Source organism: Xiphias gladius, chromosome 6, assembly GCF_016859285.1.
Source record: "Xiphias gladius isolate SHS-SW01 ecotype Sanya breed wild chromosome 6, ASM1685928v1, whole genome shotgun sequence".
In the NCBI taxonomy this organism is placed as follows: domain Eukaryota; kingdom Metazoa; phylum Chordata; class Actinopteri; order Istiophoriformes; family Xiphiidae; genus Xiphias; species Xiphias gladius.
The window spans coordinates 22,460,320-22,474,122 of NC_053405.1; the positions used below are offsets into that span (position 1 = coordinate 22,460,320).

Sequence of the window (13,803 nt, forward strand, 5' to 3'; positions counted from 1 at the left end):
TATCTTGTCTCTCTCTGTCTCTCTCTCTTTCTCTCTCTCTCTCTCTCTCTCTCTCTCTCTCTCGCTCACACATATGCAGGCGCACACAGTCTTTTAACTCATTCACCCTTTGGTAAATCTTGTCCTTTAACCTCTATTAGTTGATCTTTCACCAATTCCTCACTTCTTTTCCGCTACACTCTTTTTCATTCTTCACTGCTCTTTGTCTCTCTCTCAGTTGGTTCGACTACCAGAATTGAGTGGACACTATATTTTACCTACTGCACATCATAAACTGGTAGGTCTCAGTATTTCGTATCCCTAGTTTTTGCTGTGGAGGTAAACCTTTAATTTTTTCCAGATAGAATAGAAGTTGATTGACTTTTTTTTCTCTCTTCTCGGTTTGCTAGAATGCGCTATCAGTTGACATTTAAAAGTTCATTTTACAACCTGGGTCCCTAAAACTACATTTGGTTGTATCTGATTGTTAATGTAATGTAAGACAGATTTTTCATTTACTATTCAAATGTCAACCTTGAGAGAAAGTTACATGGGATAACCTGTTGTATACACAGTCATGGTTATTCATCAACGAGTACAGTTCAGAGGAGAAATGGGTTGCTGATAAGGACTCTGAAATGGTGTCAAGATACAAAGCTGGCATGGGGGGGGGTGCTGAAGATGGACAGAGCACAGGTAGTGAGAAAGGTAGTGTAGAGGTGGTCTATATGATTATTCATTATTGAGATGGCAGGAGAGCTGAATGAGTGCAGGCACTAATCTAACTCTAAGCCTGATGGACAGAACACAATTACACTGAGAGAGCGAGAGGTGGGCGAAAGAGAGAGGAGGATAGAGAGTCAGCCACTACCCCCCCCTTTCTTTCTTTCTTTTTTTTCCATTTGCCTGGCAGACTTTACTGTAGCTGCAGATGATTTCTGGGCATTAAGCTCCTGTTGGCAGCATCCCGTTTATCAAGTCACACACATATACAGTACAGTGAAGACACACAGACAGACACACAAACACACACACACAGATCCTCACATCACCCACTCTGGCCTGTTGGCAGCGTCCCATTTATGGACGTCCAATGTACTGCTCGTGCTCCTCTCCTCCCTCCTTCCACTCGGTGTCTCTTCTGGTATGGCTTCAGAATGATGTCTAAATGTAGACTCGCTAAGCCATGTTCACATCCTACTCCGCTGCTACTTTTAGCTTACGTGCCGATTCCAGGTCGAACCGCCACAACAGTGGTGGCTTTTCATGGTGCTGCACTTTCCTTCATGTTATCTGCGTGTGTACACGAGGCAGGGAATTTGTACAACCAGACATGGACTGCTTTTTTTTTTGAGAAATTAGCTTGTTCTCCCCTCCAGGTCCTGTAGTTTAGATTTAGAAATCTTCCCTGAGTCTCCAGAGGAACAACCATATGGCTGGCGCCTTGGAGACATCTGGAGAGTGGTGCTACGACAGATTTTTCTTTTTTAGCCTTGGAGTCTTGCTCATTTTCACTAGTGGACTAGGGGCTTTTTTTTTTTTTGCATTGGTTGGATGGGTTGGACTTCTTCAACTAAGTGTGTAGTGCTCTATTAGGAGCAGTTTACCCGACAGAACCTAACGTCTAAACTCATTACACAAGTTTTTCTTGAAATATTTTTGCTTATACACGCAATGTAATATCTCAGCAGTGTATCTTTGAATCTTTTTTTGCCGTTGTGGAAAAAAAACTGTTATTTTCTGGGTTAAGGCAGTGAGGGGGTTTCTAGCCACATCTTTTCTGGTCCAAGTTGAGGATTAACAGACTGCCTCTCTTAAACACAAGCTCCAGATGCTGCCTGAAAGACTTTGCAGCTAGAAGGAGAAGAACAAATTCAGAGAACAAAAAGGAAAGGGACAGAGGGGGGCATGTTCAGGGTTACAGCTGAAGCCGCTCAAACTTCATCCTTTCTGTGATTTTACTTCCTTGGGCTTTTTTGTCTCCCCTTTTACCCCTTTTTCATTATCTTTCTCACCCACTCTATGTTCCTTCACCCCTAACTTTCTTTCCACTCTTTTCATTTCTCTTCCCTCTAACCCCTCTCCCTTCGTACTCACTCTCTCTCCATCCATTTGGTGGAACAGTGCTGCTGATAATGCCTATAATTGGAGTGACTCACACTTTTCCAGTGTGTTTGGACCAGATAAAGAATATTGTCAGCATTTTGCCGACATGGCCTCTGCTGGCAGAATTAAATGGACTCTGTTCTGTTCTGTCTGCAGCAAATTAAAAGCCTCTCAATTCATCTGTTCTCGCCCGAGGCTTACAGGGGCCTCCTATTCACACAGAATCACCGTGGAGAGGGGGAGGAAGAGAATAAGAGAGATTTCCCTCTTCCCCAAGAAGCACCAGTCTTTTGGTTTTGTTCAAGCCTGCACTCAGCCACTGTTAGATGAAGACGGAGAGGGAAAGAGAGGTCAAGACTGACAGTCTAAGGAGAGGTGAAGCGCAGCCCAGAAGGTAGTCGGACTCATTATGCAGCATGTCAAGTTGCAGCTGTCTCCTGCTGTCTTTGTACTTCAGCGTCTCTGAGTAAGAAAGGAGCTTGTATACACTTGTGTGTGCGTGTTAATGTGTGTGTGTTTTCATGCATTCATGTGACAGGGTAAGAGTGGAGATCTGAATGTTTTTGGCTGCTAGCTTATGCTGGTCACTGCCAGTCAACACTTCAGAATAAAGTGGCAGCAGATGGGCAAAGAAGGGACAGACTGCTGGAGCCAGAAGGGCTCATCAGGCACTGGACAGGGCCCAGGAGGGGTAGCCAGTGTGGTAGAAGCGTTAAAGAGAAATCACAGTTTAATACAACCCAAATCTTATTAGTTTTGGCCATCTTTCCTTTTGGTGATAATGATTGAGCCACCATGTTAATTGCCAAGACCCAGGAATGTGGTGACATTGATGGAAAAAGTCGAACGAGGAAGTGAATAACTTTAAAACTTTATTTACTACCCAAACTCTCCTTTGTAATCATGCATCAACTACTGCACTTACTGTAGTTGTGTGCACAGTTTCCTTGTTCAATGACGGATAATAAATAACATTTTAGTTGCACTCACGTTTGGTTTTACTTCCAAATAAAACGGTTTAGATAATCTGGCTAAAGTGTTGACTTGTTTACAACCTTTCTGATGGTCTGACTGCTTTTGTTTCTTACCCCACTGGACAATGTTGTAATGAGTTCCCAGATCACAGCAATTAACTTGGCCAGTACAATGATGTCATAACTGCTAGAAGTGGTGGCTAAAAAAATTTAAATAAGACTTAAGATGTAATTATCCAGAATTTTCCTTTTATTGGTAAAAAGGCAGACAAAGTTTGGTGTACAAATTCTGTGAACGTGATCATTATTAATGCTTTTAAACCTGTTTAAATAATTATTGCATGACTGAAGAAGAAAGCGGTTTGGAGAAGTCAGATTTTTCCTCAGGCCGTGTCCTTGCTGAGACACATTATTGACAGGAAGCAGGAAGTGTTGAGCAGGTCTCTCTGGTCTGTTACCATGGGCAACATCTACTCAAGGCCCCCAATCAAAAATAAGCTCATTTTCATGCCTGCTGAGAACTCTTGCTAAGAGTAAACACAGCCTAACTGAAGCCAACCTCTTTCTTCCCATCTTCCTCCCCAGCTCTCTGTGGGTGTGTGTGGGATGTTGTGTCAGGGCTAAAGCCCATCCCTCTCCCATGAGACTGTGTGCCCACACACACACCTGGCGCCTCCACGCACACACCTGGCGCCTACGCACACACAGCCGGCACTGACGCTGTGAACTGGACCCTCGGAGCCCAGCGGAGCCAAGCGGAGCGGTGTCTAGCCCAGTTGGAGCCTGAGGATGTCAACAGAGACAGAGCTACAGCCAGCGGTCAGGCCCAGCAGCGTCAGACGTGACTCCAAGAGGAAAGGTAAGCACACTATCAGACCTAACTTCCCTTATTACTCATTACTATACCAAAGTGGGAATGTGTCTAATTAACTTATTATTCAATGAGGAAAGAATCCTGTCACTCATTAATTTGCATCACTTGAGGTTTTCACGGCAGACAATTTGACTTGTGATAGAAGAAAAAACACAGGTGTTAGTCCGTTCTTTTCAAGTGTCCCAGTAAGCCATGACAGTGTGACAGGGAGCCAGTATGCACAATACCAGGACCCTGAAACCGAAGCAGCCAAATGGAATTCAGCTATCAATAAATTTTGAATTTAAACCTGTGCTTTTCCTACCGTGACATGTCAAAATGTCCTGTGAGAGAAAGGCCTATTTGTACCAAATCATTACCTGTTGAATTTGTCTGAAAATCATTGATTCCTCCATAGACACGGGCAGCATTTTTTTCCACCACGACAAATCTTACTGTGATAGTTTCTGCACATTCAGTCGAAGACTGATCCTACCCTGTTTACGGGTGTTTCACACCAGTGTACGGACTTACAATGTTACTCTCATCTTTACATGACCAAAAAAAAGAAATCAAATTAATGACAATACGTCAACATATCAAAGTATCCAGCCTCTTCTGCAAAGCTGTACTTGCTTCTGACAGGGGGAGCAATCAGCCAAGGTTTGACAACTTGTCCTTTTGAGATTGTGACACAGGCTTAGATTTATTGTGTAATTTGTTCCTTTCTGAGGTTGTACCCTAAGTACTGGTGAGAAGCAGTTGTTACACACTGATACACAAAAAAACCTTCATCAGCTACTCTTTTCTCTTTATTAATTATGTGTTGATTTGCTGTTGATGATGGACTTGGGACCAACAACAGAAGCCAGGGCTACTGTTCATAGCTAATTAACAGGTGTGGGGGTAGCACGGTACAGTAGGTACCTACCGAACAGGTGCAGTTATGTTGTGGTTGGTGAGAAGCAAATGGATCCAGGTGCGAAAAGCTCCAGAGGCTGGTAGCAAGCAGGTGTATGAGGGTAGGCCTGGGTGGTCTCAGAGCAGAGGTGATGCCAGGGGCCAGGCTGGCAGCCATCACCCAGCTGCTCGATGCCACCTGCCCAACTACGAGAGTGACGCCTAGCATTCTCTGAATAAGCATCTGATTGATGTAGCAAAAACTCTGGACACTGTTGGGAATGGCGCTTAATGGATACACACAACCACACAGTAACACACACACACACACGTACAGACACTCTCACTATCACCTGCAGCAGATGCCTCATTGCACACGGTGTGCTGCAACCCCTGCAAACAAGCGCTGGTTCCCATATACACATTGTGTGAGGGAAGGCTGAATGCCTCATATGTCCTATTTAGAAACAGTATTGTTCTGCTGCTATGGAGATCATGTTCACCATTCAGAATGCTCTCCATATTGAGGGAGATGCAGACACACATATACACTCACACATACACACTGGGACTGGGATTGAAGCCCAGAAGAGCATATGAGAGGAAAGATGAATGGTTTGCCTTCAGCATTCAGACTTGAGGGTTTTTAGCTTCTCTTCTCTGCCATCTTCCTCTGTCTTCATCTCTCTCTCTCTCACACACACACCGATCACACATACACACTCACACACTCTCACCCTCACACAAACACACGCACGCACACACACATGCACACACACCACCTTACACTTTGTGTCTGCCTGCATCTTTTTTTTTTTTTTAAATGGCATGTGGAATTTGTTCAACTAAAGACTCATCGCAGTTGGCTCACGCAGAGTACTCATCTCCCTTCTGATCTGGGTCAATCTTAGCCAAATACACACACACACACACACACACACACACACACACACACACACACACACACACACACACACACACACATTCTCAGCAGGGTGATGAAAGTCAAATGCAATCATATACCCAACACGAGCGAAGAGCATGCTCTGGGAATTGGAAACTTTGATAATGTTCCTGCTATTGTGCTTCATGTGTAAGACCTGAAAAACCCTATGTACATAAAATACATACACATGTTTCTGCTTTTTTCCAGCCCCCTAGTTTCTGTCTCTTTTGAGTAGCTGGATCTGAATGAAAATAGATCCACTGAATATCTAATCATCATTGGCAGCTTCGCTGCTGTGACAGTCCCTCACTCTTCTAATATCCTTCCTCATCAACTTCCTCCTTCCACTGCTCTGACTCCTAAATGACCTTGCCCTGGATGAGTGAGACACAGAGGAGAGACTGATCATGAAAAGAGAGCGACTGAGAGAGACTAATGAGTCAATGTGAAGGAGAGCCGTTTAATCTCAGGCCTTTGTTTCACAGTTCTGTGTAGAATGTAATATAAAAGACTATGGGACTGCTCCATGTCACACATTAATCACAGATGGTGTGTGCCTAGGTCTACGTGTCATTGTGTATCTGTGGGTCTGTTACTGCGATTGTGTTTTTTTTTTTTTTTTTTTTGTACACACGAGTATTCAGTTTCATCAGTGAGCTCAGAGGTCATTCTTCTAACAGCACTTTTTTCTCTATCAGAAGGGTTTTATTGAATTACCATGACAAGGTAGAGATAACCTTTGACCATTAGCATTTAGATGACCTGAGCTGAATAACCAACACCCACACCCTCTGACAATAAATTAGTCCTTCTTTTTGGTCGGGCTCAATTCTTGAAGTATAATAGTCTTTATTAATCCTCAATAAACCCGGAAAGATTACATCTCTCCACCTCTCCACACGTCTCTGATTTCCTTTTGCTCCACCTCTCCTCCCTCTTCCTCCACAATAATTCCAATAATAACGTGGGTGGTGAATTAGACCTTGTTCCGAATCTTATTGGCATGTGACCCTTCATAGCCAAGCAATGACTACTCATGACCCCACATCACAGGGTGCATATGAACACAGACCAGTTCACCAAAGAGTTGATTATTTAATTTGAATAGTTTTTAGGGGCCAGAAGAGGTCAAATTCTCTAGTATTTTACAAGAAAAAAAGAAAGAAGCATTTTGTTTAGCTGAAATATGTTCTCTTTTTCCCCTATTTTCTTAATCATTGTGCAGTCTGTTCAGCGTATCTTGAGATCTCTTGAGGGATCCTGACTCCCAGGTCGGGGACCACCTATCTGGACTTAGGCACGTTGATGTTGTGTGGTGCTATTGGCCATTCCAAACTTGTTATGCAAGCGGATAAGCAGAGTCCAGTAAGATGCCTGGAGTGGATAATTATTAGAGTATAACTGTTAGATTTTTAAAAGGAAACACATTTTGATATTCTTCTTTATCAATAAAACATGGGGTTGACAGTCTGCCAGCACAAACGCTTTTCTGTAAACGACAAATTAGAGCAGCGAGACAATTTGACATCTGTGAAGAGTCTGCAGACAGTTTTGTCTCCTCTTAAAACTTTTTCATCTCAACGCCTACCTTGCCAATAAAGTATGATGAACCACGGATGTCTTACTCTGGGGAATCTTTAAATTGTATCTCCCGCTTTTATCGTGCAAGTAAATCATTGTTACAGTGCAGGATTTCAGCAACACTGCATTTTGTCAAATGTAGTCTATTTAATATAATTACAGCATGCTTAATGAACGTATGCCCTAGTGTTGCTTCACCCTCCAGAGAATCTATAGTTTTGTAGTCAAAACAGGGCACAAAGATTGGTCTGCTAACCCGCTGGCAGAGAGACAGTAGAATTTTATTTTACAGTATTCTAATTTAGTTCAGTTGTATAGCATATTGTTTTATAGTATTTATTCACAGTTGATGCAGCGTGAAGTTCAGCTTCTTCAGTGGCTCCATTCTGACAAAAGCATGACTAAAAACACAGTTTATAATAGTGTAATCCCACTCGGTGAATAAACTGTGCTGATTTTGGCATATCTCTGTGAAGCTGGCATTGTGCCCGTATTGTTGTTACAATATGTGTGGACATTAGCAGGGTTGTGAATAAGTATTTGAAGCTAGCCAAATGTTGGTAAATTGTGACTGCGATTGGCAAGCTTGTCTACCCAAGCAACCACTTTGCCAGCAATCATGTGGGTCATTCGAATGTACTTCATTTCTAAAACCCTACTCGTAAACAAAGCAACTCCAAATTTTGTGTTCTTTTCTTTTCTTTTCTTTTGCAGTATTGTGTTCATTACATCATTAAATGTTCAAATAAAACATTCACTGATGCCTGTCTGTCTTTCGTGATGTGACACTAAATATGATTACAAGTTATAGTAACTTCTGCTGCTGTCAACACACACAGACGACTGTCATCACAACTCTGAAAAATCACGACTCTCCCACAATGGGATTTGGCTGAGGATGTGTGGGAGGGTTTTTTCTACAATGTAGCTGGCAGCCAGCGGCATGAAAAGAGTGGTTAAGGGGTTATAGCTGTGCAGCTGTTAGCCTTGGTTTGTGTGTGTGCATGTGTGTTGATATGTCTTGATACGTGTGGGTGTGTGTCTGCTCATCTCTGGTGTGTGATTAGCCAAAAACATTAACTTCTTCGTGTGAATTTTATGCACACATCTAGTCTGTCTGGCACAATCATTGAAGCCATTTACTCTGATATCTTTCCCTGGGGAATCTTAGACCACAAACAACGGTATTTTGTGTGTGTGTGTGTGTGTGTGTGTGTGTGTGTGTGTGTGTGTGTGTGTGTGTGTGTGTGTGTGTGTGTGTGTGTGTGTGTGCTTTCTATGAGAGGTAATCAGATCTGTTCCCTCCAATCAGACAGAGACTGAATTGAATTGGTTGTCTGCTGTTGTGGTTGGAGTGGAGTCCAGTAGTGGATACAGGAGGATTGATGACAAAAATGACACTCGGTAGCAGATATTGTCACACACTTTCCAAACATGGCCTCAGCACTAAAACTATATTTAGAGATAACTGCATCCTCTCTGTCCTGTCCTCCTATCTGCTGCCCTTCTCTCCTATCAGTTTATTTCTGGAAAATTAGTGATTCATCCATCCTGCTGTCTTGTCTTTCACCAGTCTGTGCTCACATCGTTCCCATCTATTAATTCATCCACTTTTTTCGGTGCTGTAAGGTAAGGGTGGTGAGATGTGACCTGTCCCATTCCCAGGCTGGTATCTCCTTCCCCGGAGCAAACCCACATCCTCTTTCTGTGCAGCAGCTCCAGTGCCACACTCCTCTGCCCCTATTCCTGACTGTTAAAAAAGCTTCATCAAAGCTTTCAAATGTGATCACACCGAATCAGCATTCAAAACGCCTGACTCAGAGAGAAAAATATATGTCAGTCAAGGATTTTTCATTTCTCTTTCCTGAGTCTTGGACTGTGTGTGTGTGTGTGTGTGTGTGCGTGTGCATGTGGCTGTGGTAGCTTGTGTACCCTGTGATCCTCTCAGTATGTTCAGCTTAGTCCTCTCCTACACACTAGTTGGTGTGGCTTTGCCCACCGCATCACTAACTACAGTCTCCATAGCAACAGTTTGCTCCCTGCTCATAATTTGCACAAAAGGAAAATGTCCCAATGTCACCCACTGGCTGTAACAGAGGCGGATACTCTCACCCTGCTGAGCTGGTTGAAGGGCTCTGCATTGAAGGGGCATTTCTTACATGTCAGATGTTGACAGGCTGCCGTTTTATACTTCAGTTTTCCCACACCACATAAACAGAGCTGTCTGCGTAGAGCTTATCTAAGACTCATCAGAACCACGAGGTAGAGCAAATCCATTCTCTGTTCTCCTGTAATTAGTGTAGGTGACTTAAAGGCACCCTCTACAGTTTTTTAACCTCTAGTGTTATGAGTGAATCCCAATTTAACTTGTCTCATGCACTTGCACTTCACACTTTCCCACGGATCTACAGGTGCTGGTAATGCACCAAGATACGCAGCACTGCACCAAGGGAAGAGGAGGACTGCTAGCAAATACACATAGATGCCAACAATGCAGATATCAAAATTCTTAATGAAGAGGAAAATGCAGTCGACATGTTTATTGGACCTCAACGATACACGCAATGCATTGAATGTAAGCATAACTTTGTTTGCAAGAGAACTCCATCCATGAACTGACAGCTGGCACACTAACTGTAGCTTACATGCTACAGTTGGACGGACGGTATTTTGTTTGCAGTGGTATTGAGGAGTAATGAGCACACAATTTAGCAACGTATCGATCATGATGAGTTTTAAAATTGTTTTCTGGCCCTGTCTGTCAGTGTCACTGTGAGCCAATGACTGCTATATGCAAATACAGTTTAAAATTGTATTATTTGATTGGCTCTATGCAAAAAAATATATTATGATATATCTAGACATACAACAGCATTCTGAGTACCGTCATAAGCAATATTAACTGTGGGGCACCTACACAAACCATATGACTGCAATGCCCTCCCCTCAGTTTTGTCAAGACCTTTTATTGCATACTATACCCCTCTCTCTCATCCCATGTTTCCTGTCTGAACTGTATCTATTTAATTTTTAAAAAGCTGAAGGTCAAAAGTATTAAAGTATTAAATATAAATTTAACCTTTGCACTGATGTTTTTTCTCAAAAACAAAAAATATCAGTAACATGTAATTTACAAGGCAGACCACAAAAAAAAAGTGATTTGATTTCAGTTGGACTGTGGATGTGAAAGTGCTGATAGAATGTACAGAGAGAGGAGATAAGAGAGGGTTAGAGCCATCGAGAGAGTCTGGCAGATGGCAGAGTTTCCTTTTCATTTTCATGCTGTATAATGTTCTTCAGTCCTCCTTTGCTCCATCCTTTATTCCAGGACCGTGGCTGAGTGAATGAAGGGAGAGGGTTGATTACACAGGATGAGAAAGAGAGAGCTAGTGAGGGGGAAGGACAACAACTCCAAGTGGTTCCACATTTTGGAAGAGATGACAGACATGAGAGAAGGCTTTTTTCTGGCACACTCGCCTTGGCATGAAAGGAGGACTGGTGTAGTTTGAGGAGTTACCTTAGTTTCCTAATGCTTTGAAAGAAGGGCTTCTAGTCTTCAACAGTCACATACACACACGTGCAGGCATACCCACGAAAGTACACCTCCTGGTCACACAGACCGTGGGATTTAGGAAACTAATATTTTTGACACTTTTCAGTCAGATGTGTCTTTTAGTGGTTGAACAGACTAAATAGAGTGTGTGTGTGTGTGTGTGTGTGTGTGTGTGTGTGTGTGTGTGTGTGTGTGTGTGTGTGTGTGTGTGTGTGTGTGTGTTCAGGTGAGGGACTAAGAGAAGAATGACAAAGACAAAGTGTCGGCTGCTTTTTCTACTTCCTTTGATGGTGGGATGTTTTTAGAGAAAGCTCACAATGCAGGGCGCAGTGATCCACTTGTTGTTTTGCAGCACTGTATGAACATTTATGCAGAAGTGGAAGAATGTGTGTGTGTGTGTGTATGTGTGTGTGTGTGTGTGTGTGCGTGCGTGCATGCGTGTGTGAGAGTGGCGGATCAGGGGCGACCGACAGTGTAGTCCATGGGGGGAAGTGCTTCAGCGTTGCATGACAGGATGCTAGCTGCTTGTTTACACAGCCCACTCTCTGATGCCCTGTCAGAGTCCGAAAACACACAGACGCACACACAAACAAAACAGATACATACACACAAGATGCGCATCCATACACACACATATACACATAGACACACCTACATGCACACTTGCATGTTTCCCTTTGTTAGTGAGACCAATTACCTTGTAATTAAAGCCAGGGCGAGAAACAAGCTTTACCACCAAGAGTCCTAGATAGACAGAGGGATGCTGGGTAGAGGAGATGAGGTCTGACACAGAGAATTAAAGTGAAAGGGAGAGAGTCAACAGGATTGAGAACGGCCTCATGCTAGCGGAGCTATTGTTGGCTTCTTATTAAATGGGGAGAACATAGAAAGAATGGGATGAAATGAAAGGGTAGAGGAAATGATTAAATCATCCTTTTCCCCTATAGAACAATCTGTGTTGTTCTGTGTGTGTGTGTGCATGTCTGTGTGTGTGTGTGTGTGTGTGTGTGTGTGTGTGTGTGTGTGTGTGTGTGTGTGTGTGTGTGTATAGGTGGGACAGTAATGGTCACAGAGTGCTGCATCTGTCCCTGAAATATTTTTCAGCTCTAATTTGTTCTGTGTTTTCTGCCAGAGAGGAAAGCTGGATGCCTCAGGAGCAATGGGTGGCAGGGGGATGGAGCTGGGAAAAAGGGGGAATGAAGTAGAGATGGAGAGAGAAGGAACGCTGGGATGAGAGGAGAAAAATGGCAGAGGACAAAAATTTCACCACTATACCTATTTGGGATTGGCCAGAATTCTTAAATTTACTTAGTTCAACTCTAAAGCCTTGTTTCAGGATGTTGGGTCACCATCTACAAATGAAACATACCTTTCTTCTAGCATAGATGCCAAATTAGTCAAAATGATTAGACAATAAAATGGTATCAAAATCTATAGGTAGAACGCAAATTCTTCAGCGTAACTTTAGCATACTTTAGTAGCAAACTAAGAGCTCAAAAGAAGCATCTTCATTTGACAAAGACAACAGTCTTCATGTTGCAAATAAGAGAGAAAAAATGCACATCAGCAAAGGTGCAGCAATCATTTATTTCACGAGTGGCAATCTCATTTTACAACCGGCTTTTCACTTCAGCAGATATGGTTTTGTTTTTGTAACGTGTGAATATGTGTATACTCAGTCAAGTGTGAGCTTTTGTGTGCCAAATCAATCTGCCACAATTAAGCATGGAGCTGAAGGAAGAACTTGTTGTTTTCTTGGCACATGCTGTTTGTTGGTTTAAAAGAGTCTGTGTGAGAGTATGAGTGAGTGCTTCATCTCAACAAGTCTCTGATAGGTAAAGAAAACACAGAAAACCCCACACATCTTCATACACACACACACACACACGTTAGGTAGCAGGGGTTAGTAGCAGGATTAATTGGAGAGTAACTGCCGGGTTCCCTCATGTGCTGGTGAGTGTTTGTTGGGAACCATCCCAGCTGTAGTTAAGAGCCTGTGGGTGCCACTTCATCTTGAGCACAGTGAAACAAGCTCCAAACGTTACCAGTCACTGCAAACAATACAGGCCTGCTGAAAATAAATAAATGGCAGAACAGAGATGCGCTGCTATCGAGAGTCACATCAACGTGCCACTAACAATTTCTGAGATATATCAGGCGAGATGCCAACAATTTCCTGTCACAAATCAGAAATCAAACCAAAGCTACATAAGTCTACTTTTCCTTTCAATAGAGCTGCTGCATCTCTCACTCATTCTTAGCCAGTAGCCTCAAACTAACGGCCTAAGTCTCTAATATCTAATGAAATTATTTAATAATTAATTAAATAAATCAATGAATTATGTGTTATTGGCCTTACTGTTATTGGCTTAAAACCTTTTGCACTTGGCTTCAATCTACAGCCTGGATGACCAGTATGCATTTGAATAGAGAAAAAACTGCACCATTGAAGATCACCTGGATCCCTCCACAGGTCATCTGAAACACGTTACCAAAAATCAAAAAGCAGGAAAGAACTAATCTGTTATTTGGTAACTGTAGGAGTGAATAGGTCTAAAACACATAAATAAAAACAGTAAACAATAAATCAGTTGGCAAAAAACTCAGTAATATATCAGCTAATATATCAGCTTGTACAAAAATAAGTTGTAATAAACTGGAATGTCCCTTTAAATTCTGCCTGTTGCAATTTTGCAAGAGAAAAGGGAGAGAAGAAAAAGGGGAAAAAGTGAAGTAGAAAAATAAATCTGATATCATTATGTATGTAATCTAAATGTAACCCAATTACAGAGTAAGGATCATGCAGAGACAAAGAGGGGTTGGGGATTTTTTGGAGGAGAGGAGGGTAAAAGGGGAATCAGTGATGGGAGTGATGGAGGAGCTCACAGGAGGCAGAAGGTTACAGTTGCCA

At 42.6% G+C, this 13,803-nt stretch overlaps 1 protein-coding gene across 1 annotated transcript in view; it reads left to right on the forward strand.

The window, feature by feature from the left end:
• The first annotated feature begins 3,848 nt into the window (after positions 1-3,848).
• Positions 3,849-13,803, forward strand: part of dab1a (DAB adaptor protein 1a) — a 41,142-nt gene continuing 31,187 nt past the window's right edge. The window contains exon 1 of the mRNA XM_040128938.1: positions 3,849-3,918. Within this exon, the coding sequence (XP_039984872.1) occupies positions 3,849-3,918 (70 nt within the window). The remainder of the gene's footprint in view (positions 3,919-13,803) is intronic.